Raw genomic sequence first — 26,050 nt, forward strand, 5'->3', positions numbered from 1 at the left:
GGTAACCCCATTGGGGAATTGTTTGGCAGATCATGCACTGCATTACAAGTCTCAGAGACCCACACCACTACATTGGCCCTAATTCTTAACTGTCTCCTGCAATGTCTCTTCCTTATCTCTGACGACATGACCTGGGTGAACATGCTTTGTATTGTTATAGGCCCGTGAAGTTTGGGCATGGGTGGCTGTGATGGCAATAGTATATTTTTAAAAAAGGTACCCCCCATTGGTGAAACCAGATCCTTGATGGCAAACACTTCACATTTGTGTACCTTAAAGAGCTCACTGGAAAGCTCCTTTTTGTGTTGCCTGGTTGCGCAAATTGGACACAATACACTTCATATAAATTTGATAATGCAATGATGTTAGTTTGGCTCAGTAGTTCATTACAAATATTTCTTTGTCCACTATATTAGTTTCTCTCCTTGAGAGCCATAACTTTGGCTGCCTCAAATGTACAAATGGCGAATATACAAATGGCGATTTGTAAACAAGATTTAAATACTGTATACCGAATGCATTCAGACAATCACATAGCTGCATTTCTTGTAAAACATTTACAGATGTGACAGACAATGCTCATAGTGACACCATCTTGATAAATGTTTGTTTTCTCACTTCAGAAACAGTTCGAAGCCTCTATATGTTTGCGGTTTGTCATTGTAAAACATTAAGGTTTACTGAAACTCTGCCTGTGGTGGTTTGGTCTAAATCCTTGTGGCTTTTATATTCTAGTGGTTTATGGCCACTCGTCTGATGACTCCATGATATCTCAGTTTAACCCTGTTTTCTATTTTCTGTAAAAGTACTGTAGTTAGAATTTTGAAAATCTAGGTAATCCTCAGGTATATAGTTGTTAGTAATTTCCAGTTAGTCATATATTTTTATGTTACAGACATTTCGGTATAACAACCTTTTTTTGGGACTACCCCATATTCACGCTCCTGGGGCCTTTTAGGCCTGTACTAGGTTTACATGTGATACTCAATCTTTTTGTCTGTACTGTTGCTGGGGAAGAACTTTTATGACTCTGCTATTGCTGGGAAGAGTGTGGATTCTGCATGACAGCGCTGCTGTATTTGTCCAGCAAAGAAGGAAAGAAAATCGGAGCGTTTCTCTTCTACTTGCGGACAAAATGTATGCAAGGAACATTCAGCCGAAAAAATAATATGTGAGAATTTTCGGGGGAATATGTAAAGTTACAAATAAATATTCCTGCACCAAGTTTGCTACAACCAAAAAATGTTTTCATAAAAAAATTGCATATAAAATGCCTATATTTGGCATGCCCATTTACTTACTTTTTTGTTGTTTTATGCACATAATTATGTTTTGAAATATACACATCTTAGGCTGTGTTCCCAGTAGCGCTGGGGATCGCCAGAAGGGGATCCATAACGGATCTGACCTCCTGGTAACTCCAGGATTCCGCCAGCCTTAGCTGGGGTCACCAGGAGGTCAGATCCATTACGGATCCCCTCCTGGCGGACCCCAGCGCTAGTTGGAATGCATCCTTACCTTGCAATTGTAAAATAAATTTTGAAAAGTATTTTTGACATTTCCCAGTGAATGCATTTGTAGTGGTTGAAAGCAATGTTAAAGTTGAAAAACGCTTCAAAAACGCTGCGTCTGAACTAAGCCTAAAGGCCCCGTCTCACATAGCGAGATCGCTAGCGAGATCGCTGCGGAGTCACAAGTTTTGTGATGCAACAGCGACCTCAGTAGCGATCTCACTATGTGTGACACGTACCAGCGATCAGGTCCCTGCTGTGAGATCGCTGGTCGTGTCGGAATGGCCTGGACCTTTTTTTGGTCGTTGAGGTCCCGCTGACATCGCTGAATCGGTGTGTGTGACACCGATCCAGCGATGTCTTCACTGGTAACCAGGGTAAACATCGGGTTACTAAGCGCAGGGCCGCGCTTAGTAACCTGATGTTTACCCTGGTTACCAGCGTAAATGTAAAAAAAAAAAACAGTACATACTCGCCTTTCGGTGTCCGTCAGGTCCCTTACCGTCTGCTTCCTGCTCTGACTGAATGCCGCCGTACAGTGAGATCACAGCACAGCAGTGACGTCACCGCTGCGCTCTGCTCTCACTGTACGGCGGCACTGTCAGAGCAGGAAGCAGACGGCAAGGGACCTGACGGACATCAGATGGTGAGTATGTACTGTTTGTTTTTTTGGTAACCAGGGTAAACATCGGGTTACTAAGCGCGGCCCTGCGCTTAGTAACCTGATGTTTACCCTGGTTACCCGGGTGCTGCAGGGGGACTCCGGCATCGTTGAAGACAGTTTCAACGATGCCGAAGTCGTTCCCCTGATCGTTGGTCGCTGGAGAGAGCTGTCTGTGTGACAGCTCCCCAGCGACCACACAACGACTTACCAACGATCACGGCCAGGTCATATCGCTGGTCGTGATCGTTGGTAAATCGCTATGTGAGACGGGGCCTTAAGAGGGAGAGGAAATTTTCGGTCTGGGGTTAAATATTTGGCCTTACAGGCAAGTGATTAACCTACAAAGGATGTACCTTGACATATTTCGCAGCAAAACCTGTTTTGGTTTCGTTTTAATGTGTTTTTTGTGGCACCGGGAAAAATGGCATGAATCTCGGAAAAAAATGATTAAGGCCGGTTTCACACTTGCGTTGGTAGCAGCTGCGGAGGGCTGCGGACTTCCTCCTTGAAGCCCCGCCCTCCGCTGCTAGCTCCGCCTATTTCTGCATGCGGCCGGTATGCAGCCTGTGTACCTATATTTAACATTAGGTACGCAGGTCGTGCCGCAGTATGCAGATGTTGCCGCATGCGTCGTTTTGACGATGCGGAGACCAGCATAGGACGCAGCTTGTAGCAATTTTTCTTCTCTGCATCGTCAAAACGACGCATGCGGAAGCATCCGCATACTGCGGCACGACCTGTGTACCTAATGTTAAATATAGGTATACAGGCTGCATGCCGGCCGCATGCAGAAATAGGCGGAGCTAGCGGCGGAGCTTCACGGAGGAAGTCCGCAGCTGCTACCAACGCAAGTGTGAAACCGGCCTAAGGCTGTGAACTAGGAGTCAGGAATGCTTCTAGGGCTTATCCCCATGATGTTCCTGTGTCTTTTGAGCAGTGTTTCCATCATTTTCAGATGTTTTTTGAAATTAAAAGAACCCCCGGGGGGATCGCAGTAAAAATACTTTGGTCTCACGTAGGCTTATATTGGGTTCGCTGTTCTGGCCGAGTACCTGAGAATTCCAATTTGCCCGACCCGAGCAACGAGCACCCGAGCATTTTAGTGCTCGCCCATCACTATTCAGAAATTAATATTTTGTGTAATAACCATAATTTTTAATCACAGTTACATGCATCTTGGCATGCTTTCCAGCAGTGTTTCACACTGCTTCTGGCGCAAAAATGTAAGCAGTTCTTCTTTGTTTGATGGCTTGTGACTATCCATCATCCTCTTGATTACATTCCAAGTTTTCCAATTGGGTTCAGGTCTGGAGAATGGGCTCCCCATGACAGGGTTTTGATGTGGTGGGTTCTTAATTTTGGCCAGAGCTGTATATATTACCCCAATTGCCACTGCACAAAAGCAATCAGGATGCTCCATTTCTCGTGCAGCTGAGGACTAGTCTTATTAGTGTTGGTAGGGGCCAATATCCATGGACCTTCACAGCTATTTAACATCAGCCCTTAGCGGTCTGTTTTGCCTTAGCTGGTTATTAAAAATGGAGGGGGCCCAATTAATTTTTTGGGTGAGTCCACCCATTTTTTAATAACCAGCTAAGAAAAAGCAGAGAGCTGTTCACTGATTAATAGGCTGAAAAGGTAAATGTTTATTGGGCCCTTCGCAGCATAATGAGACCATCTCACAGCCAATGTGGTCTCGAACTTTCGTGCTGTAAAATGGGGGTAGTAAGCGGTAAAGGTGAAAAATGGAACAACAGAGAATAAAAAGTAATAATAATAATCTTGAAAAAAGAGACATAGGTCCAAATGTAGGAGGTGTAGTAGGTGGAGGAGCTTGAGGCGAATGTGGCGATGAAGGTGGAAGAGGCAGGGGATGAGGTATCCAAGTTTTTTTTTTTTTTAGGGACAGCACTTAGAAGAACATAATATAAAATAAAAAAGAACAATGTAGATACAGTAGTCGGATGTCCTAGTGGAGGAGGAGGTGGTGTAGGTGGACTAGCAGGAGGTGGACATTGCAGTGTAGGTGGAAGAGGCAGGTCTGATGGTATCCAACATTATTTTTGTGGATTTTATTTCTCTTCCTTTTTGGTAAGGCCCCAAAATAAAACAAATGGCAAATAAAATATAACAATGTCTGGGTGCAGATGGTACATTTGTCTGGTTTGCCAGAGGTACAGACAAGTCCTGTGGACTTCACTCCTGGTTTCTTTTAATGAATGCGAGAGTGGCCACGTTGGCTTTGGACAGGTGGATGCGCCTATGTGTGATATCCCCTGCTGTGATAAACACATGTTCCAACATTACACTTGCCACGGGGCATGCCGGCACTTCCAAGTCAAAAAGTACAAGCCTAGGCCATGTGTCCAGTTTGGAAACCAAGAAGTTAAATGGGCAGACCCAACTTAGTACATGCAGACGTGTGGACATAGACATGTACTCTTCCACCATGTTGTTATAACGCTGGCACCTGGTTGTATAGACCGTATCAGATGGTGGTGCTGGATGATGTGTCATGCTGATGAATTTTTTTCACATTTTAGCCATGTTAACGCTCCCTTCTGAGGTGGTGCCCCAGCTGCGTTGGCGACTTCCTCCTCCTCTGCCTTGTGTTTCTTCTGTCAGGTGGGAATGCCGTCAGTAGTGCCCCTACCAGCATGTGCTTGTATTCACACATTTTGCCATCCCGCTCCAGTGACGGAAGTAATAATGGTACTTTGTCTTTGCAGCAGGGATGCAGCAGGGTGGCCACCCAGTAATCAGTAGGGGTATGATCTGGGCAACTCTGCGGTCGTTGGGCAGGCACAGCAGACTGTATTGGCTCATTCCGCCCTCTCTCTGTTGGAGTCCCTCAAGGCTCTGTCCTGGGGACCCTAATTTCTTCCATCTATACCCTTGGCCTAGGATAACTCATAAAGTCCCATGGCTTCCAGTATCACCTGTATGCTGATGACACTCAGATCTACCTCTCTGGCCCAGATGTCACCTCTCCGCTGTCCAGAATCCCGAAGTGTCTATCAGCCATATCCTCCTTCACCTCTCGCTTCCTAAAACTCAATGTAGACAATGCCAATCTCCCCTACCTGATCTATCTATTTTGGTAAGCAGAATCACGTTCTCTCCCACACCTGAAATCCGCTACCTCACGGTAACTCTCGACTCTGCCCTGTCCATCAAACCGCTCGTCCAAACTCTTGCCACCTCCTGTCGCCTCCAACTCAAACATATTGCCAGAATCCGTCCCTTCCTCTGCCCTCAATCTACTAAAATGCTTGAGCATGCCCTTATCTCTCACCTCGACTACTGCAACATCCTCCTCTGCGGCCTCCCCGCTAACTCTCTTGCACCACTCCAGTCTGTCCTTAACTCTGTTGCCCGGCTAATCCACCTCTCTACTCCCGTTTCTCCCCTCTGCAAATTTCTCCACTGACTCCCAATTCCACAACGAATCCAGTTCAAACTACTAACACTGATCTACAAAGCCATCCACAACCTGTCCCCTCCTTATATCTCTGAACTAATCTCCCAATATCTTCCCTCACGTAATCTTCGATCCTCCCAAGACCTCCTACTCTCCTCCACACTTATTCATTCCTCACACAACCGCCTCCAAGATTTCTCCCCAATATCCCCCATCCTCTCGAATTCCACGCCTCAACACGTCCAATTATCCACCACCCTTGGATCCTTCAGACGGAACCTGAAAACCCACCTCTTCAGGAAAGCCTACAGCCTGCAATAACCATTCTGCCGCCTCACCACCACCCGAGCTGCTGCACCCCCGACCTTTTGTCTCTTCCCCATAGAATGTAAATCCGCAAGGAAATGAAATTTCAATTCATAGCTGTCAAACAAGTTTATTACAAGTCAAATAGTTAGAAATAAAAAAAAAGAGAAATATATAAGTATGCATACATACAAATCAATAATAAAGAGTTTTAGAAATTAAAACAATGAATTAAACATTAAAGACAGATTAATTACAAAAAAGAAAAACACATTTTGTACCAAAGTCCCCTGTGCTTTAGCTGCAAAAATTGTATTGTGGTGCTTAAAGGCAACCTGTCACCCCCAAAATTGAGGGCGAGCTAAGCCCACCAGCATCAGGGGCTTATCTCCAGCATTCTGTAATGCATTCTGTAATGCTGTAGATAAGCCCCCGATGTATCCTTAAAAATTAGAAAAAGAGGTTATATTATACTCACCCAGGGACAGTCCCAGTCCTGTCCGATGGGCATCGCGGGCCGGTCTGGCGCCTCCTATCTTCATCGGATGATGTCCTCTTCGTGTCTTCACGCTGCGGCTCCAGCACAAAGTACTGCAGTGTGCAGGCCCCAGGCCTCTCTGACCTTTCCCGGTGCCTGCGCACCGCAGTGTGAAGACAAGAAGAGGAAGTCATCCTATCAAGATGGGAGGCCCAGGACCGGACCGCGACTTGGATCGGACCGCCCGCGTGAGTATAATATAACCTCTTTTTCTCATCTTTTAGGATACATTGGAGGCTTAGCTACAGCATTACAGAATGCTGTAGATAAGCCCCTGATGCGAGCGAGCGCGGGGAGACAGAGCGAGCGCGGGGAGACAGAGCGAGCGCGGGGAGACAGAGCGAGCGCGGGGAGACAGAGCGAGCGCGGGGAGACAGAGCGAGCGCAAATCGAGAAAAAGGGTTTTTTTTTTGTTTTTTTTTAAAGTAATTATACTCATCTGACATTATCAGATGCACACAGTGTCATCCCTTTGGGTCCTCACATGGATTGTGGGGGCACCGCCATTCCACTTGGTGAAAAGAAGTCCAGTGATGTAATGACATCTGCAGGGAGGTCACTGCTCTGGGGGGGGCACAGGATGGGGAAAAGTCACAATACCTAGAATAAAACAGAAAAAAAAATCATGCAGAAAACTGGATACAAGTAGTGGCTGACACCAGTGGCCACCGGGCTAATACTGAGTAGCACAGCGTGCGAGGGGAGAATAAAGCCAGGGATCTGGAGACATTGTTGTAAAGCTGTTTCGCTCCCAGAGGTCATAGGTCAGTCATCAATCTGACAGCATGTGTCCCCAATAATATTAATATTAACAGGACCGACTCTTCACCATCAGGCAGAGATTCTCATGCCAAGTAATATCAATCCCTCAGATCTCCATCATCATTCATCCCCTCCCCTGTTCGCCCCCACACACGTAGCACTATACTTCCCTGCACCCCCCACCGCAAGTGACATCACACACTGACCTGCACAGCACGTGACATCAGCTCCCCACACCACATAGACCCATGCGAGTAACATCAGCCCCATTCTGCAGGTAGACCCCCCTGCACGCAGATCCCCGCAGATCCCCCACGCAGGCAACATGACCCCCTTCCTAACAGAGACTCCAGCACACAGCCTCTCTTCCCCAGAGACCTGCAGCCCCCCTTCACAACAGACACCCAGCCCCGCTAGCAAGAAACATGACCCCCTTCCCACTGAGACCCCAGCATGCAGTCACCCTTCCCCAGGCAGGCCCCTCCAGCATGCAGTCCCATGCAAACAACATCTCCCCCTTCTCCCCAGGCGGACCCCCCGTCCAGCATGCACATGCAGCCCCATGCAAGCAACACCACCCGATTCTCCCCAGGCAGCCCCATGCAAGCATCACCACCCCATTCTCCCCATGCAGCCCCATGCAAGCATCACCACCCCATTCTCCCCATGCAGCCCCATGCAAGCATCACCACCCCATTCTTCCCATGCAGCCCCATGCAAGCATCACCACCCCATTCTCCCCATGCAAGCATCACCACCCCATTCTCCCCATGCAAGCATCACCACCCCATTCTCCCCAGGCAGCCCCATGCAAGCACCACCACCCAATTCTCCCCAGGCAGACCCATGCAAGCACCACCACCCCATTCTCCCCAGGCAGCCCCATGCAAGCATCACCACCCCATTCTCCCCATGCAGCCCCATGCAAGCATCACCACCCCATTCTCCCCATGCAGCCCCATGCAAGCATCACCACCCCATTCTCCCCATGCAGCCCCATGCAAGCATCACCACCCCATTCTTCCCATGCAGCCCCATGCAAGCATCACCACCCCATTCTTCCCATGCAGCCCCATGCAAGCATCACCACCCCATTCTCCCCACGCAAGCATCACCACCCCATTCTCCCCACGCAAGCATCACCACCCCATTCTCCCCACGCAAGCATCACCACCCCATTCTCCCCATGCAAGCATCACCACCCCATTCTCCCCATGCAAGCATCACCACCCCATTCTCCCCATGCAAGCATCACCACCCCATTCTCCCCATGCAAGCATCACCACCCCATTCTCCCCACGCAAGCATCACCACCCCATTCTCCCCACGCAAGCATCACCACCCCATTCTCCCCACGCAAGCATCACCACCCCATTCTCCCCACGCAAGCATCACCACCCCATTCTCCCCATGCAAGCATCACCACCCCATTCTCCCCAGGCAGCCCCATGCAAGCACCACCACCCCATTCTCCCCAGGCAGACCCATGCAAGCAACATCCCCCCATTCTCCCCAGGCAGCCCCATGCAAGCATCACCCCCCCATTCTCCCCAGGCAGCCCCATGCAAGCATCACCCCCCCATTCTCCCCAGGCAGCCCCATGCAAGCACCACCACCCCATTCTCCCCAGGCAGCCCCATGCAAGCAACATCCCCCATTCTCCCCAGGCAGCCCCATGCAAGCAACATCCCCCCATTCTCCCCAGGCAGCCCCATGCAAGCAACATCCCCCCCATTCTCCCCAGGCAAGCATCACCACCCCATTCTCCCCAGGCAGCCCCATGCAAGCATCACCACCCCATTCTCCCCAGGCAGCCCCATGCAAGCATCACCACCCCATTCTCCCCAGCAGCCCCATGCAAGCAACACCACCCCATTCTCCCCAGCAGCCCCATGCAAGCAACACCACCCCATTCTCCCCAGGCAGCCCCATGCAAGCAACATCCCCCATTTCTCCCCAGGCAGCCCCATGCAAGCATCACCCCCCCCCCCCCATTCTCCCCAGGCAGCCCCATGCAAGCATCACCACCCCATTCTCCCCAGCAGCCCCATGCAAGCAACACCACCCCATTCTCCCCAGCAGCCCCATGCAAGCATCACCACCCCATTCTCCCCAGCAGCCCCATGCAAGCATCACCACCCCATTCTCCCCAGCAGCCCCATGCAAGCAACACCACCCCATTCTCCCCAGCAGCCCCATGCAAGCAACACCACCCCATTCTCCCCAGGCAGCCCCATGCAAGCAACATCCCCCATTTCTCCCCAGGCAGCCCCATGCAAGCATCACCCCCCCCCCATTCTCCCCAGGCAGCCCCATGCAAGCATCACCCCCCCATTCTCCCCAGGCAGCCCCATGCAAGCATCACCACCCCATTCTCCCCAGCAGCCCCATGCAAGCAACACCACCCCATTCTCCCCAGGCAGACCCATGCAAGCAACATCACCACATTCTCTCCAGGCAGACTCCCACTTACCTGATCTATGACTTTGGAGAATGAGCCCCATAATACCCCAAATCTTGCACAAAAATCCTCGAAATCCAGCCATGACATCCACAGCCTCCTCCTGTCTGCTCTGCTCTATGGAGGAAGAGGCAAATCCTGCACAAAACACTCCAAAACCAAATCCTGCACGAAATCCCGCCATGACATCCACAGCTTCCTCGTGTCTGCTCTGTCTGTTCTATGGAGGAAGAGGCACCGCCCCTTCCGGTCACATGGGCAGAGGTCCTTTAGCCGACTTGGATTTAGCCTCTACCGTGCAGGTACTGCTCCTCCGTGTATGGCGCTGGTTATGGCTGCTGCTGCGGCGGCTCTCTGCGGACGGCTGTGTGTGGGGTTTATCTTTGTGGCCGCCATTACCGGAGACCATTGGATTGTGAGGGATTTCTTTCAGTGTTTAGTGCTGCTTAATCCCCCCTGCTGTGTGTTTGCTCCTTGCATACAAACCATCGGTATGAAATCCAGCTCTGTGACCTGGCCTCCTTATGTAGGCCTGAAAGCTGCCTATGGTCTGCCAAATACAAAGCTACTTCTACTACTACTACTAGCGAGTGCTGGTCTCCTGGGTTGTAATGGTGGAGATGGAGTGATGAGCACATCCAGACTTCCTATCTAGCCCTTTATAATGCTTCAGGTATCGGTGGGAATAAGTAACATGATGGTTTTAGGAGCAATGTTAATGGATTCCAGGTTGCTGTACAGTTCTGTAATAGTGTGGATATAAACTACCTTCTCAGATCCAGATACCCTGTCTTTGACAAACCAAACAAACCCCTTGTCAAGTGTACAGGTTTTGTCCAGTGCTATGGATCCTGCTTAGGAGGGTGGTTGGGAATAGCACAAGGAAGCCATTCATTTACTAGTGTCTCACGGAGTCATGGTTTTTGCACAAGACCTTAGATATATGCATCAAAATCTCTTTTTACCACTCTGTGGGGTTATAAAGAGTCGGCTTATAAATAAGTCTTGTATGAGAGGATTTAACCCCAACTGAAACACGGGGGGGGGGGGGGGGGGGGAGAATCCTAGTCAAAAATACATCATGTTAAATGTGCTATCATATGCTGAAGCTCTTTACAGATAATTACAGTCCCCATTGGAGATCCTGGAGGAAACACACTCAAGCACGGGGAGAACATACAAACTCCTTGCAGATGTTGTCCTTGGTGGGATTTGAAACCTGTGCTGCAGAGCTAACCACTGTCACCATGCTGTGATTTTTCAAATATCACAGTTCACCGACTGTGAACATACCTTAAGCCTCAACTTCCTTTCTCTCACCTGTTATTCCTATATGAAGTTTGAAGCACAGGAGAGCAGTAGCTGAGACGAAGGGCAGGTGCAGATGACTATGCTCTCATCTCAGAGAATTGGGTGACACTGATCAGACTGTGATTAGAGTGTGATCTGATTCTTTTGGAGGGCAGCAGGACACCTGCTAGAGTCTGTATATTCTCCTTGTGCTTGTGTGGGTTTTCTCCCACACTCAAAGGACACACTGATAAGGAATGTAAAGAGCTGTGTAGTTAATGGAGCTAAATAAATTATATAAATGAGAAAAACCCTTTCATTCTATGGTTTCCACGGGCCCATTGATTTGCATGGATGAATATGATCCAAATACCGGATCAAATGTTTTGTTTTTTTTCCTTTACACCGCCCCCCATCCCCCGGTTGGACTGGATTTAGATACAACTTTTCAAAAATTGTGATTGGTCTGTACTTAAAAGCAAAATGAGACACTGTTTTCATAATTCTGTCTTGACTCTTTACCAGGTCTTGCAGCAGAATGCCCAGACATGCAGGTATAACCCTTGGTGTCGCCTCTCTGGTGGGTACTACAGTTGGATGTCTTGTTCTGTGGAAGCTTATCAATCGCCGGAGGCAGCAGCTGTGTACTAATGTTGACCACAAAGACTTGTGTACTGCGTTGGCCGCAGAGATCCATGGATCGGATCAGAAAGTGCATCAATCTTTAGAAAGAGAACGATCTGTGTTTTCTGTGGAAAAACTTCTGCAGGCTCCAATAAAAATAGTCTCTAAGGCTGAAGAATGGGAGGCGGTGTGGCCTTCATTACAGCGAGACCTTGACGAATACCCAGTACTTGGGGTGGACTGCGAGTGGGTACGTTTTCAGATGTTTGGGCTCTCCTAGCCATTGTTGCTACCGTACATCTAAAAGTTTTGAAACTTTCGAGTATAAAATATTTATCTTCAATTCCCCAGCACGTGAACTTTGACTTGCTTACAAGTTCATTTCTAATAGTGCCTGCTTTGCCCACTTTATATTAGTCATGCAGTTTTCCCCCACCCCTCTGTAGTAATCTGGCTGCATTTACTGGGCACATGTTATCTAGACAAATTAGGCCAACTTCGTAGTCGGCGTTGTCATCAGCGATGTCCCTTTTCTTGGCATGTCAGTATGCAGTTGGAAAGGTGCATGCGTAGACAAGGCACATTATTCCAGAAAACTGGAAAAACTGATTTGTGGCCAGATCACAACTGAGGGGATACGTGACTGCTGTAAAGTGAGCAGAGAAGGCATGTCTGCAAATGTAAGTTAAGTTAATTGATGTGATGAATGCTGCCCATTTCAAGATGTTACTTTATCCTTTACTATACCTCCTTTTAAAGGTAATCTGTCAGTTTGACAAACCCTCCTAAGCCGTGTGTGTTCTGTTCTTCCCTCCCCAACACTGCCTATGAGATCAGCTGAAGGTATTGGTTGTAATGGTGCCATCAGCTGTGCCTGGAGAACAAAAGTGCTGCTGGAGATGAGCCTAAGCTAATTTCTGCTTTACTATGCAGTGAGAGTAGACTGTCAGTCATTACATGTCTCACCCTGGTAACATCGCTTTCATATAAAATGAGCTCTGGAGGCAGATTTTCTGGCGATCTGTGTTCAGTCCATGGATCCCGAACAACTCATCTAAATACTAGGAAGATGTCCTTTTATTCATCTTCTATGACAATATAGACACCTTAACTCTTTCGACCATAGGTATTTTCATTTTTGCATATTCCTCTTCTGCTCCCCTTCCCAGAGCCATAACAATTTTGTATTTTAAATCTTGGTTAGTATGGTCATTTCAGGGCTTTTTTTTTTTTTTTTTTACCTTTTGCATGCTTCAATAGCCTCTATGGGAGACTAGAAGCTGCACTACTTCAATTGCCTCTACACACAGGTGATGATCACATCGCCTGTGTAGCAGAAATGCTCACTTGCTATGAGCGCCACCCGGTTCTCATAGCAATCCAGCTATGACAAACCATCGGTGACCCACGATCATGTGACGGGGTCACCCATGGGCAGGATTAGTGATGTGCTTCTGGTAAGCACGTTAAATGACGCTGTCAGAAATTGACAGCAGCATTTAACTAGTTATCAGCCGCAAGTGGAACACTATTCCACCTGAGGCTGTTGCAGGCACATGTCAGCTGACATGAGCCCGGAAAGGTGCAGACTCGGCGCCAGAGCCCACAACAAACAGGGGGAGTCCAACATCGGCATACTGTTACACCCGATGTCGGGTTGATCCTACTGACACTCCCTTTTAAAGGATTATTCCAATCTTCATAAATGAGTACTGCAAGTGCTTGTAAATGCAAGCAATTTTCTGCTTATTAAAACTTTCCGCCGTTATTGAGAGATTGAATGCCGTTCATGCCCAGAAATACTACCTACTTGCAGATATAGGCTTAATTTGATGGTAAAATGCATAAAAGCGAACCTGTCTGCAGGATTTTGACTGTCAGGTTGGCAGTGTTATACTGATTAAAATGATACCTGGCGTGAAGAAATCAGTCTTGTGGTTTTTGTGTTAGAAGTTTTCGTGCTCCTGGGCGGGACTGTAGGCAGTCTGATCTTCCTACTCTAAACCAGAGAAACCAAGAAGAGACTGCCCACAGGCTGCCCCAAAGCACAGTCTGTCTCTATGATGAGGAACATGTTTGTGCTTCAAGGCGGCCTGTGGGCAGGTCTCTCCATGGTTTCTCTTGCTTAGAGCAGGAAGATCACTCTGCCTACAGTCCTGCCCAGAAGCACAGGCATCTCATTAGCTGAAAACTTCTAACGCTGATTACACAAGAACCACAAGAAGGATTTCTTCACCCCAGTAGTGGCTACAGGGATAAAATTAACCAGTATCCTCCCTGCAGCTGTTCTTTCCCAGTCATATCTGGGTACAGGGAGTTATGGTGAGCGTGGCTGTACTCCCTGCACACTACTAGGCAGCCTGTATGTGGAGGGCAGGCTCTCAGTGCTGGCAGTGATTGCAGCGCACTCAGTCTCACAGTATAGAGACTGGAAGGGAGTTTATTTTCTCTGCAGGTAGTGAAATTGGTCATGCCCTAAAAACACCCTTAACATTGTTTATGGCTTGGTGCCTTGGAGACCGACCTCCCCTGCTAGGCAGCAGAACACGTGCACTATTTACGATCCCTATTGCTTCAGGAGAGTGATAGCAGTAGTGGTCTGTCTAAAAAGCTACAATTGTAAAAGAAGTTGGTGAGATATTAATGGCAGTGAATTGCGATAGTGCTTGTTAAAGCGTTCTGACAATATCCATCTATGAAGATGAAACTAAACTTATTTTTAAAGGGGGTTATCCAACTTGGCGATGACTCTTCTGCAGGATTGTATAGCAAAAGTCTTAAATGATTCTAGTCTGAAAATTCACATGTAAACTGTGGCAGCTCTCAGGGCAGTGTGAACTTCAGCTGGACCTCAAATTCTGGTATTCTTGGTGCCTCTTCTGATTACTAGGCCCCTACGTGTGTGTGTGGTTGTGTTTGTTTGTTTTTGTTTTTTGTTAAAGACCTAAATGTGGACACTGCCTCTAGAGATGATTTGCTCAGCTGTAGTAACTGGCTTTGTATGGAAACTCTGTACTACATGAATACGTGGTATGCTTCTTAAGGTACCTTCACACTAAGCGACGCTGCAGCGATACAGACAACGATGCTGATCGCTGCAGCGTCGCTGTTTGGTCACTGGAGAGCTGTCACACAGACCGCTCTCCAGCGACCAACGATGCCGAGGTCCCTGGGTAACCAGGGTAAACATTGGGTTGCTAAGCGCAGGGCCGCGCTTAGTAACCCGATGTTTACCCTGGTTACCAGTGTAAAAAGTAAAAAAACAAACAGTACATACTCACCTTCGCGTCCCCCGGCGTCCGCTTCCTGCACTGACTGAGTGCCGGCCCTAACAGCAGAGCGGTGACCTCACCGCTGTGCTGTGCTTTCACTTTAGGGCCGGCGCTCAGTCAGTGCAGGAAGCGGACGCCGGGGGACGCGAAGGTGAGTATGTACTGTTTGTTTTTTTACTTTTTACACTGGTAACCAGGGTAAACATCGGGTTACTAAGCGTGGCCCTGCGCTTAGTAACCCGATATTTACCCTGGTTGCCATTGTAAAACATCGCTGGTATCGTTGCTTTTGCTGTCAAACACAACGATACACGGCGATCTGACGACCAAATAAAGTTCTGAACTTTAATCAACGACCAGCGATATCTCAGCAGGATCCTGATCGCTGCTGCGTGTCAAACACAACGATATCGCTATCCAGGACGCTGCAACGTCACGGATCGCTAGCGATATCGTTTAGTGTGACGGTACCTTTAGAATGAATCTCAAATAGTAACTTATGCTAACGGCCCATTGTGACCCTTCATCTTATCTATTTATTTTTCAGGTGTCTGTAGATGGGAGAGCAAACCCGATTTCCCTGCTACAGATGGCCTCCCACAGTGGCTTCTGTGTACTGGTCCGTCTGCCTCGCTTGGTCAGCACTAGCTGCAACATTCCCAACACCTTAGTGGCTCTTCTGGCGTCCACTAATGTTCTGAAAGTCGGTGTAGGTTGTTGGGAAGATGCCTCCAAATTGATGAATGAGTATGGGCTCTCTGTGAAGGGCATTGTTGACATACGCTATCTTGCAATGAGACATAGGTAGGTGTCTTTTACAGATTTGTATTCACTATTGATCCAAGCAATTGTGTAAATTGGGATTAGCCAGTTACATAACTGGTTATCAATTTAAATGTGGCAAGTATCTTTTGTTCAGACACAAACTACCAGATTTTTCAGATTGAGACACACTGGACCATAAGACACACTTGGGTTTTAGAGGAGGAAACTACAGGAGAAAAAAAAATGAAATCAAAATGTGGTCAGTTCTGTACTAATATCCCCAATCCTGGTAGGCATGGTCTCCCTCATCCCCATCCTGGCATACATGGCCCCTTTCAGAAAAAAACATTAAAAAAACCACAAACCATTCTGCTTGCCTTCCCTACGCTCCCTCGCAGCGTCCTGTTCTGATGGCAACAGCTGATTTATGCTTCTAAGCATCACATGGCAGTGATGTCATACCCTGCCTACAAGCCAAGGACAGCTGCTGGAATACTTGCTGCTCCCCACGCCTGGAGTGTGTATGGAGAGCAGTGAATATTCACTGAGCTTCAATAGTGGGCACAGTGTTGGCTGCAGCTTCCTGGCATATGTGTGCCAGCTACCAAAGGGGATTAATATAATGAGTATTCATTTCTCTTCAGCAGCAGGTACAGGAGTTGCACCCCCCCCCCCCTCCATTTTCCTCCACTTTTTGTAGGAAGAGTGCCTCTTAGTCTGCAAAATACAGTATATAATGTAACACTGAAAGATCTTAAAGGGCTTTCCAGACTTGCTATGAGTATGTAGTCTGACTGCAGACTTCTGAAGCCTTACAGTTGCCACAGCCTGTCAGGATTTTCTGGTGATAAGCAAGCATGTGATTTTCAGACTTTATGGCCACATTCCTACTAGATGGTCTAGTTGGTATGAGCCTGTATGTACCGTATTCTTCGGACTATGAGACACACCGGACCATAAGGCACACCCCAAATTTGGGGTGAAAATTGCAGATTTTTTTTTTTTTTTATAAGATGGGGTCAGTCTTAGTGTCCGAATTTACAGTATCTTACCTGAGGGCTGGCGGTGGCAGAGCAGGGTCACAGGAGGCATGGTGTCGGCAGAGGTGGGGTGATGCGGTGTGGCGTGCACCTGAGCAGGGTCCCTTCCTGCTTAGGTGGGTGACGCCACGGCCTGGTGTCCATGGGGGGGTTCCAGCAGTGGTGTGGCGGCGGCAGAGGTGCGGTATGGCGTTCGCTGGGTCCCTTCCACCGGTGAGGTGACGCAGCTGCCCGGAATGCAATGTGAGCAGCAGAGCCGGGCTGAATATCGGTGGCGGTGGCCATCTTCCCGAGGCCGCGCGTGCGCAGATGGAGTGCTCTGATTCAGGAAAATGGCCGTGCGTGTGCAGATGGAGATCGCGGCGGCCATTTTCCTGAAGCCGAGATCTAAATCTGCAAACTCAGCTTCAGGAAAATGGCCGCCACGATCTCCTCCATCTGCACACGCACGGCCTCCCGCGGCCATTTTCCTGAAGCCCCGTGAAGCAGAGCACTCCATCTGCGCACGCGTGGCCTCGGGAAGATGGCCGCCACCACCGATAAACCGGTGATCAACCCGGCTCTGCTGCTCACATTGCATTCCGGGCCGCTGCGTCACCTGACCGGTGGAAGGGACCCTGTGCACGCCATACCGCACCTCTGCCGCCGCCACCACACCACTGCCGGTAAGCATGCATTGCGACTATTAGACGCACCCCCCAATTTTCCCCTTTTTTTGGGGGGGAAAAAGTGCGTCTTGTAGTCCGAAAAATACGGTAAATCATACTTGTAGTCAAATGACTGCCCTTTGTCGCCGGAATCCGAGAATGCTGAGAGCTTGTGGGTACAGTCACATAGTAACTGGACACTCAAACCAAGCCTGATCCATGCCTCTTAAAAGGACTCACTCTGTGAGAATAGGTTTTTAAGTAACAGGTGTCACTGGCAATCTTTCTACACTGTGACAAAACGAAGTTCTGTTTGTTTTACCCCTTAAAAATATAAATATATATATAATTATTTTATATTTTACCTTTTTATTTTCAGGAGGGACATTTTTCAAAACAGCCTGAGTCTTAAATCGCTGTCTGAAACTATCCTGTGCTATCCTCTGGCCAAATCTTTTCAGCTTCGTTGCAGTAACTGGGACGCCGAGGAATTCACACAGGACCAGGTATGTGTTTATATACCCCTTGCATAATACATCTATCAATTATTTTATTTTTTTTTTTTGTCATCTTGCCTTTGATGTGACTGTCACCAGAATTGCCATCTAATCTTAGAGCAGCATAATGTAGAGGCAGAGACTGATTCATGTCCCTTACTGGGCTGCATAGGGTAATTTTGATTTCCTGCTGGTAAAACTGATGTTTGTCACTAGAGGACTAGTAAACTTGCTGCTGTATAGTTCTCCATATTCATGAGCTCGGTATAACCCCACCACAGATTAGCAGTCTTTTGCCTTTGCACAGTGGCATTCAGAGCACTGCTAGATCTGCAGCAAATAGACCAGTGATTTTTTTACCCTTCGCCATGACAGCACCCACTGGAGAGATAGGGATCCGCCCCAAGGAACAGGAAACCTACAGAGACATAAAAGGGGGCGGTCCCCCTCTCCTCCTCAGTTTAGGTTTCCTGTTCCCAGGGGACAGGATCTCTGAAGACTACAGAAGATCTTACCTGGGCTAGGAGCATCCGCCTGTGCGGTTTCTGCGGGAACGGCAGGGGATGCAGTCCAGATGCAGCGTCGGGGGAGATTCCGTTAGACGGCTCCCCCCTCGTCTGGCCGGCATGTGGGATGGCTGAGTCCGGGAGAGACGCCGATTCCACAGGAGCAACGCTGCAGAGGTGCGGCCTTGAAGAGGCTCCAGACGCGGACCACCAGGTAAAGGGTCCGGGATCTGCGGCACAGCTGCAGCGGCAGCCGGTACACCGCTCCATAGCGCAGGCCGGGATAATGGCGGCCGCACATGCGTGGAGCGGTGTAAGAATCCCCAGAATGACCCGGAGGTAGAGGAGCACTTCCGGGTCACTCACACAGCGGTGGGGGAAAGCGCGGTTTCGCGCATGCGCAGTGCACCGCTGTGGGAGAAAAGAAAAAAAAAAAAAAAAAAAGTTTACTGACCGGATCCTGGCCTATAAAAAGGGGGAAGTTGCAAACGCACAGGCGATGCAACATGTCGTCCCCAGGCAAGACTGTGGACCCAGCAGGTGAGCCAGCCAGCAGAAGGTCCTCAGATGCCAGCCACAGGAGTGAGACCAAGGATTCAAGATCCAGAAAGTCGCAGCCTCCTATTTCGGTACCGTACAGCTTCACTGGGTGAGTGTGATTTCCCCTCTGCCTATAAAGCTGACACCCTTTTCCACAAATGTCTTCTTCTCCCAGGCCAAAAAGAGACAGAAATCTAAGCACAAGCAATGTGCGTTATGTGACGAGCCTCTCCCAGATTCCCACCCCAAAAAACTCTGCAATCAGTGTATGGCGGAAACAATGCAGAGTCCATCTATGTCGGTCACAGATATATGGGCCATAATTAGAGAGGAATTATAGGCCATCTCACAAGCCAGTACCCCCCCTAAAAAATCCGGGAAAGAAAAGGCTATATCCAGCTCTGAGTCCGAGGAGGAAGGCGTTATCCACTCAGATTCCTCGCAGGCGTCATCCTCTTCCTCAACACATTCCGACATTGAGGGTCGAGCTTGTTTTCCCCTTGATGGGGTGGACAACCTAGTAAAGTCCATCAGGAATACTATAGGTTGTGAGGATACAAAAGACGACCAAACTGCACAAGACATCATGTTTGCAGGGTTGGCGGAGAGGAAGAGAAGAGCATTCCCAGTAATTCCTGCGGTTAAGGCACTGATAAAGAGGGAGTGGGAGAAACAGGACCAGAGAGGTTTTCTCCCGTCAGCCTCCAAAAGGAAGTACCCCTTTAATGATGAGGAGTTAATTTCATGGACTAAAATCCCTAAGGTGGACGCTGCAGTCGCCTCCACCTCAAAACAGTCAGCTCTACCAGTCGAGGATGCGGGCCTACTTTCTGATCCTCTAGATCGGAAGGCAGAATCGTCACTGAAACGATTATGGGAGGCTTCCACGGGCATATTTAAACCATCAATTGCCAGCACGTGCACTGCTAGATCCATGCTTGTTTGGATTGATCAGCTGGATCAACAGATCGAACAGGGGGTCTCCAGACAAAAATTGCGGGATGCGATACCACTAATTAGAGGTGCAGCAGCATTCATGGCCGATGCTTCAGCTGACTCTCTTCGCCTTGCAGCAAGATCAGCCGGTCTAATTAATAATGCCAGACGTGCGTTATGGATGAAGAGCTGGAAGGGGGATACGCAGTCAAAGGCTAAGATCTGCGCTATTCCGTGTGAGGGTGAGTTTTTGTTTGGGAAAGCATTAGACGAGATCCTCAAAAAAGCAAAAGAGAGGAAAAAAGCCTTCCCTGACCCCTCAATTCCTTTCTATAGGAAGACCTTTAGGAAGAGGCCGTTCGGGAAAAGAACACAAAATGAAAGATCGTCACGATGGGCCACAAGAGAGGGAAAACAGGGTGGCACTATGTTCAAAGGCCCCCCCTTCCGTAGAGATAACAAATTTTGAAACACCAGACACCCCAGTAGGGGGCAGGTTAATAATATTTAGCACCCAGGAACTTGACGTGATTTTTCGCCATTGGGGAAAGAAAAATTTTAAGGAAGGAATGAAAATAGAATTCCTCCAAATTCCCCATGATTCCTTTATTTTAACAGCCCTTTCCTCACCTGTGCAACAGAAGGCCCTTGAACTGGAAATTAGAAGTCTTATAGTTAAAAATGTTTTAGTTACGGTGCCAAAGGGACAAGAGGGTAAAGGGTTCTACTCTCCGTTATTTTTAATCCCTAAACCCGATGGTTCATTTCGAACAATTATAAATCTTAAAAAACTCAATACGTTTATTAAAAATTATACGTTTAAAATGGAGTCTATTAGATCGGCCATTAAGCTCCTTTTTCCAAATTGTAGAATGGGCGGCATTGATTTAAAAGATGCCTACTACCATCTCCCTATCCATAGTAGGTATCAAAAATACTTAAGAGTGGCAGTAACTCTTGAGGGGGAGATTCATCATTTCCAGTATACAGCCATGCCCTTCGGTCTCTCCACGGCACCCAGGATCTTCACGAAGGTAATGTTAGAAGTAATGGCCTACCTTCGCCAGAGAGACACATTAATCATTCCCTACTTAGATGATTTTTTAGTTGTAGGAAATTCATCCCTTCAGTGTGCGGAACGATTAGCTGACACTGTCTCGTCCTTAGAAAGCCTGGGCTGGATCGTCAACTATAAAAAATCCAGACTCATCCCACTTTCTCTTCAGACATTTTTGGGATTTAATCTAGATTCCATAAAGCAAAAATGTCTACTTCCCCAAGAAAAAATATCTCTTATAGAGGGTAAAGTTGTGGCGGCCATTCACAAACCTCAAATGTCCCTGAGAGCAGGAATGTCCTTGCTAGGATCCCTCTCCTCCTGTACTCCAGCCGTTCAGTGGGCACAACTTCATACCCGAACATTACAACATCAGATACTTCGGGAACAGAGAAAATTTCTGGGGCACCTTGAATCGAAAATAACTTTATCCGAGAAAGTCTTATCCTCCTTAGAATGGTGGCTAAATAAAGACAACCTAGCGGGGGGTGTCCCTTGGGTAATATCACCATCCCACACGATAACTACGGACGCTAGTCCCCACGGGTGGGGCGCACACATGGGAGATAGATTCTGCCAGGGAACCTGGGATAAGAATGAGGATTTATATTCATCAAACCTGAAAGAATTGAATGCGGTAAACTATGCACTGCGTCAATTTCTCCCACAGCTACGAGGAAACCACGTCAGAATCTGTTCAGACAACAGTACGACAGTGGCGTATTTAAACAAACAAGGCGGCACAAGATCAGACGCTCTAATGTCTTCCGCAAACAGTACCTTAATCCTGGCCGAAAAGCATCTGTTGTCCCTCTCGGCAGTCCACATCAAAGGAGAGGACAATCAACAAGCGGACTTTCTAAGTCGACACACTCTTCATCAAGGAGAATGGTGTCTCAATCCTCACATTTTCCACAAGATAACATTGTTATGGGGCAAACCCCAAATAGACCTGTTCGCTACAAAACAAAACAAACAAGTCCACAAATTCGCATCTCGGTCCCGTGCAGATCACCCGGACATTCTAGATGCTCTTCAAACACCATGGCAATTCAAGCTGGCGTATGCTTTCCCTCCGATAATTCTGCTTCCACAAGTAATACGGAAAATCAGGGAAGAGCAGGCCAGGATAATACTGATAGCGCCATTCTGGCCCAAGAGACCATGGTTCTCGTGCCTGCGGTCAATGTCGGTGACGGATCCTTGGGTCCTTCCCTCAATTCCAAACCTTCTCTCTCAGGGACCTTTCTTCCACCCTCAGGTGGACAGCCTCCACCTGACGGCCTGGAATTTGAAAGGCAGATATTAAATTCCAGGGGGTTTTCAAAAGGCCTAATTGATACACTCCTGCTTAGCAGGAAACCATCTACGACAAAAATTTACACCAAAGTATGGAAGAAATTTCTACAGTTCCATACTAGTTCAAACCCCTCTGAAGTCCCAATAAAATCTATATTAGAATTTCTACAGAAAGGGAAAGAGTTAGGTCTGTCAGTTAACACATTAAAGGTCCAGGTGTCTGCTCTGGGTGCCCTCTATGGCCATAATATTGCTGGTAATAAATGGGTATCCCGCTTCATCACGGCCTGTGAACGAGTTACTCCTGTCCACATACCTAGGGTAGCTCCTTGGGATCTAAATCTAGTCTTAGACTCTCTAACAGAATCTCCGTTTGAGCCTATAGACACAGCATCTTTAAAACACTTGTCGTTAAAAACAGCCTTCTTAGTAGCCTTAACATCGGCTAGAAGAGTCAGCGACATTCAGGCCTTGTCGATAGATCAACCTTACCTTCTCACATTTCATGACAGACTAATCTTAAAACCGGACCCCCTATACCTTCCTAAGGTAGCAGGGAAGTTCCACAGGTCACAGGAGATACATCTTCCTACCTTCTTTAAAGACCCCTCTACTCCTGAAGAACAAAAATTCCATACTCTAGACGTCAGGAGAGTAGTTTTGCAATATATTGAGAAAACTAGTAGTTGGAGGCAGAGTAGGGCTCTGTTCATATCCTTCCAGGGCAAAAAGAAAGGATATGGAGTCACAAGAGCAACATTATCCAGGTGGATAAGAGACGCTATCCGGTTGGCCTATTCCATGAAAAATGAAGAACCTCCGGAGGGCATCAAAGCACATTCCACCAGAGCCATGGCTTCTTCCTGGGCCGAAAAAGGGAACGTGCCAATCGAAGATATATGTAAGGCTGCAACTTGGTTGGCTCCTTCCACTTTCTATAATCACTACAGGCTCGACCTGTCTTCCGACTCTGACCTACACTTTGGCAGGACTATCCTCAGCACGGTGGTCCCCCCCTAGGTGTTGGTCTCTGGAAATCTCTCCAGTGGGTGCTGTCATGGCGAAGGGTAAATAGCCGGATTACTTACGGTAATGCTCTTTTAATGAGTCCATGACAGCACCCAGTCACATCCCTCCCTAATAAAAGCCAATGTAATTACTTCTATGAAGTTTATATTCTGATGATACATTGTGATGATTGACTAACACTGGCGGTCCTCCGGGTACTCTGAAATTAAACTGAGGAGGAGAGGGGGACCGCCCCCTTTTATGTCTCTGTAGGTTTCCTGTTCCTTGGGGCGGATCCCTATCTCTCCAGTGGGTGCTGTCATGGACTCATTAAAAGAGCATTACCGTAAGTAATCCGGCTAATTTTTTTTATGAAAATGACAGCAAGCAGCTCAATGACATTGCTGTTATCGGGGTCTGTACCTCTTACATTATGTTGCTCTAATGGGGTAGCAAAAACCTGGTGACAGATTCCCTTTAAGCTTTTCAACAGTGTGGGTGAGAAACTTTAAGCATCTTAAAACTGCAGCCGAGTTGGTCAACTAGGATCCTCTAACATTTTTTTTTTTTGTTTTGTTTTTCAGGTGTTTTATGCTGCCAGAGATGCCCAGGTTTCTGTAGCACTTTTCCTACAGCTACTTGGCTTCTTCTCCTCTGATGATTCGACCCCATGGGATTTCATTCTGAGCAAATGCCAAGGGCTGATTGATGTTCCGTTTAAAGGAAAAGGTGTAAATGGAGATATAAACATCATTCCCAGACAGAAGAAGGAAGGTCTTCTAGAACAGTCCAGCACAAATTCTCAGGGCGATCCCCGCAAAAATAAGAAGAAACTTCTGGGAGTGGGATATTCTGTGAGGTATTTCAGTTTGACTATCACAGAAGAATTTGATGGTTGATAAGTCCTATACTAACCCTTGTATAAGTTTATGTACATAAAGAAAATCTTGCTTGTCCAGATTTGGTGACCCCTCTCCAATGACAATGTCCATTCCTAGATGCAGACAAGCTCAGTACACCTCTGTTCCTTACTCTGTAACAAGGGGTACTGCTACTGCCATATGACTACTTGTGCATGCACTATTTTGCTGTATGAGAGGCCTCAACACAGAGTAAGGGCTCATTTCCACTTGCTAGAGAAAAAACGGTCCGTAATCTGGACCGAAAAAAAACGGATGTAATGTATGCGATTGTTATGCGAGTGCAAAATTATTATATATATATATATATATATATATAATGAATAAATAAAATTCGCGCTGGTAAACTCCCAAGAGCACTAGAAATACAAACTAGATCAGTGTGGTTGCTTCACACAATGTATGATCTAGTGTGGAATAATATTCAGGACACAAGGTCCATAATAGACTCAATCTGTACAGAGGGCTATAGGGAAGTACTCCGCTGCCCTTGGCACTGGTAACGCATTCAGTGAACTAAAAACAAATCATGATTAATACCTTTGGGAGTTGAAACAGATGATCTGTTGCCTCTGTCGATTTTCCGGGAGGGCAAGATGATGCGGTGAGAAATCTTCAGAGGGTGGTAGTCCTAGAGGGCTGTTCCGGCCGGTAACAGCAACTCCGAGTGTGGAAGTCCAGCAGAGGGCGGAGATGCACCGTCTATGGCCGGCGGCGCTACAACGTGTGAGCGGTGTGAGCGGCGCATACAGGACCTGCGTGACGTGTGAACCAGGTGACCGCCCCACGTGACCGCTGGGTTAGGTACGGATCGCGGTAAGGACCAAAACAAACCAACGCGTTTCGAAAACAACTGGTTTTTCTATTCGCCACGACAGCACCCACTGAGAGAGGGGATCCGCCCCTAGGAACAGGAAACCTACAGAGAGATAAAAGGGGCGGCCCCCCTCGCTCCTCAGTTGGTTTCCTGTTCCTAGAAGGAAGCCCACAGAGAAGATCTCTGTAGACACTGTACAGCGGTGTCTGAGAAGAGGAAAACTCGCCTGGATGCCGCCTGTACGTCTCTGCTGAGCGGCAGGGGCTCCAGAGCGAGTAAAAGCAGAGTCGGGGATTCCTGATGGTTCCCTCCTCGTCTGCACCGGCCGAATAGTGGGGCCTGAAAAGTTCCAACGATCTCCCTGCTGGGACATCGTTGTTGAAGAACGACCATGGCAGTGTAAAGTTACCTGGTCGATCCCGGTCTGGAACGGTGTGGCGCTGAACAGCTGTGGCTCCCCCCGGTCCCTCAGGTACGATGCGTGGGGTTGCAGTGCCGGAAAAATGCGGCAGACGCCGGCGCATGCGCAGTGCGTCCGGAATCCCGGATGTAGTATGGCCGACCCCCTGAGGTCCATTTCCGGGGGAACCGCCATGTTGGATTCCTCCTGGCGGTGTTCGCAGGTCTCCTGATGCAGGTAATTAAAAAAAAAAAAAAAAAAAAAAAAAAAAAAAAAGGGGGATTGCAGCTGCGGGGGCTGGGATTGATAGTCCGCACTATAAAAGTCCGTTAGGAAGGGAAAACAGTGTGCATTATGTCGTCCCACGAGGAAGTCAGTGAGCACCCTGTAGAAGAGCCACTAATGCAAAGTGGTAATGCTGCAAAAAGGAATAGTGGACACTCCAGGAAGAGTGATTCCACTGATAAATCGGGAAGGAAATCATCCCGTTCCACACCCCAGACCGGACGATCCACCCAACAATCGGTATAGTATGCTTCAGAATGTTTGGGTATACAGCTCCTTCAGAGCTTATATTGGTCTCCTCTGCTTATGTCCCTCTAGGCAAAAAGCAAGGACAAGACCAAGCACAAGCAGTGTGCTATATGTATTGAGCCCCTGCCTGACCCTTATTCTAAAAGGTTGTGTCAGGCATGCATAGATAACACCCTGCGGCAGGAGGAGTCCGTTAAAATGGACGAAATACGGCTTATGATTCGGGAGGAACTCC

The 26,050-nt window shown here is 47.9% G+C and overlaps 2 protein-coding genes and 1 long non-coding RNA gene across 4 annotated transcripts in view; 1 reads left to right on the forward strand and 2 right to left on the reverse strand.

The window, feature by feature from the left end:
• The window catches only part of LOC143775137 (uncharacterized), a 140,435-nt gene extending 116,099 nt beyond the window's left edge, over positions 1–24,336 (forward strand). For both annotated transcript variants that reach the window (XM_077262989.1, XM_077262984.1), the window contains exons 6-9: positions 11,479–11,827; positions 15,397–15,653; positions 17,681–17,807; positions 23,729–24,336. In XM_077262989.1, coding sequence (XP_077119104.1) covers positions 11,479–11,827; positions 15,397–15,653; positions 17,681–17,807; positions 23,729–24,043 — 1,048 coding nt within the window. In that variant the 3' untranslated portion in view covers positions 24,044–24,336. The remainder of the gene's footprint in view (positions 1–11,478; positions 11,828–15,396; positions 15,654–17,680; positions 17,808–23,728) is intronic.
• Positions 1–26,050, reverse strand: part of LOC143775170 (exonuclease 3'-5' domain-containing protein 2-like) — a 72,411-nt gene that overhangs the window by 8,671 nt on the left and 37,690 nt on the right. The gene's annotated exons all lie outside the window — the stretch shown is intronic.
• LOC143775231 (uncharacterized) lies at positions 6,017–9,962 on the reverse strand. Its single transcript, XR_013215602.1, has 2 exons — positions 9,676–9,962; positions 6,017–7,040 (listed from the first exon to the last, which is right to left on the reverse strand). It is a non-coding gene; the product is annotated as an uncharacterized LOC143775231 (long non-coding RNA).

Source organism: Ranitomeya variabilis, chromosome 1, assembly GCF_051348905.1.
Source record: "Ranitomeya variabilis isolate aRanVar5 chromosome 1, aRanVar5.hap1, whole genome shotgun sequence".
Classification (NCBI taxonomy): Eukaryota; Metazoa; Chordata; class Amphibia; order Anura; family Dendrobatidae; genus Ranitomeya; species Ranitomeya variabilis.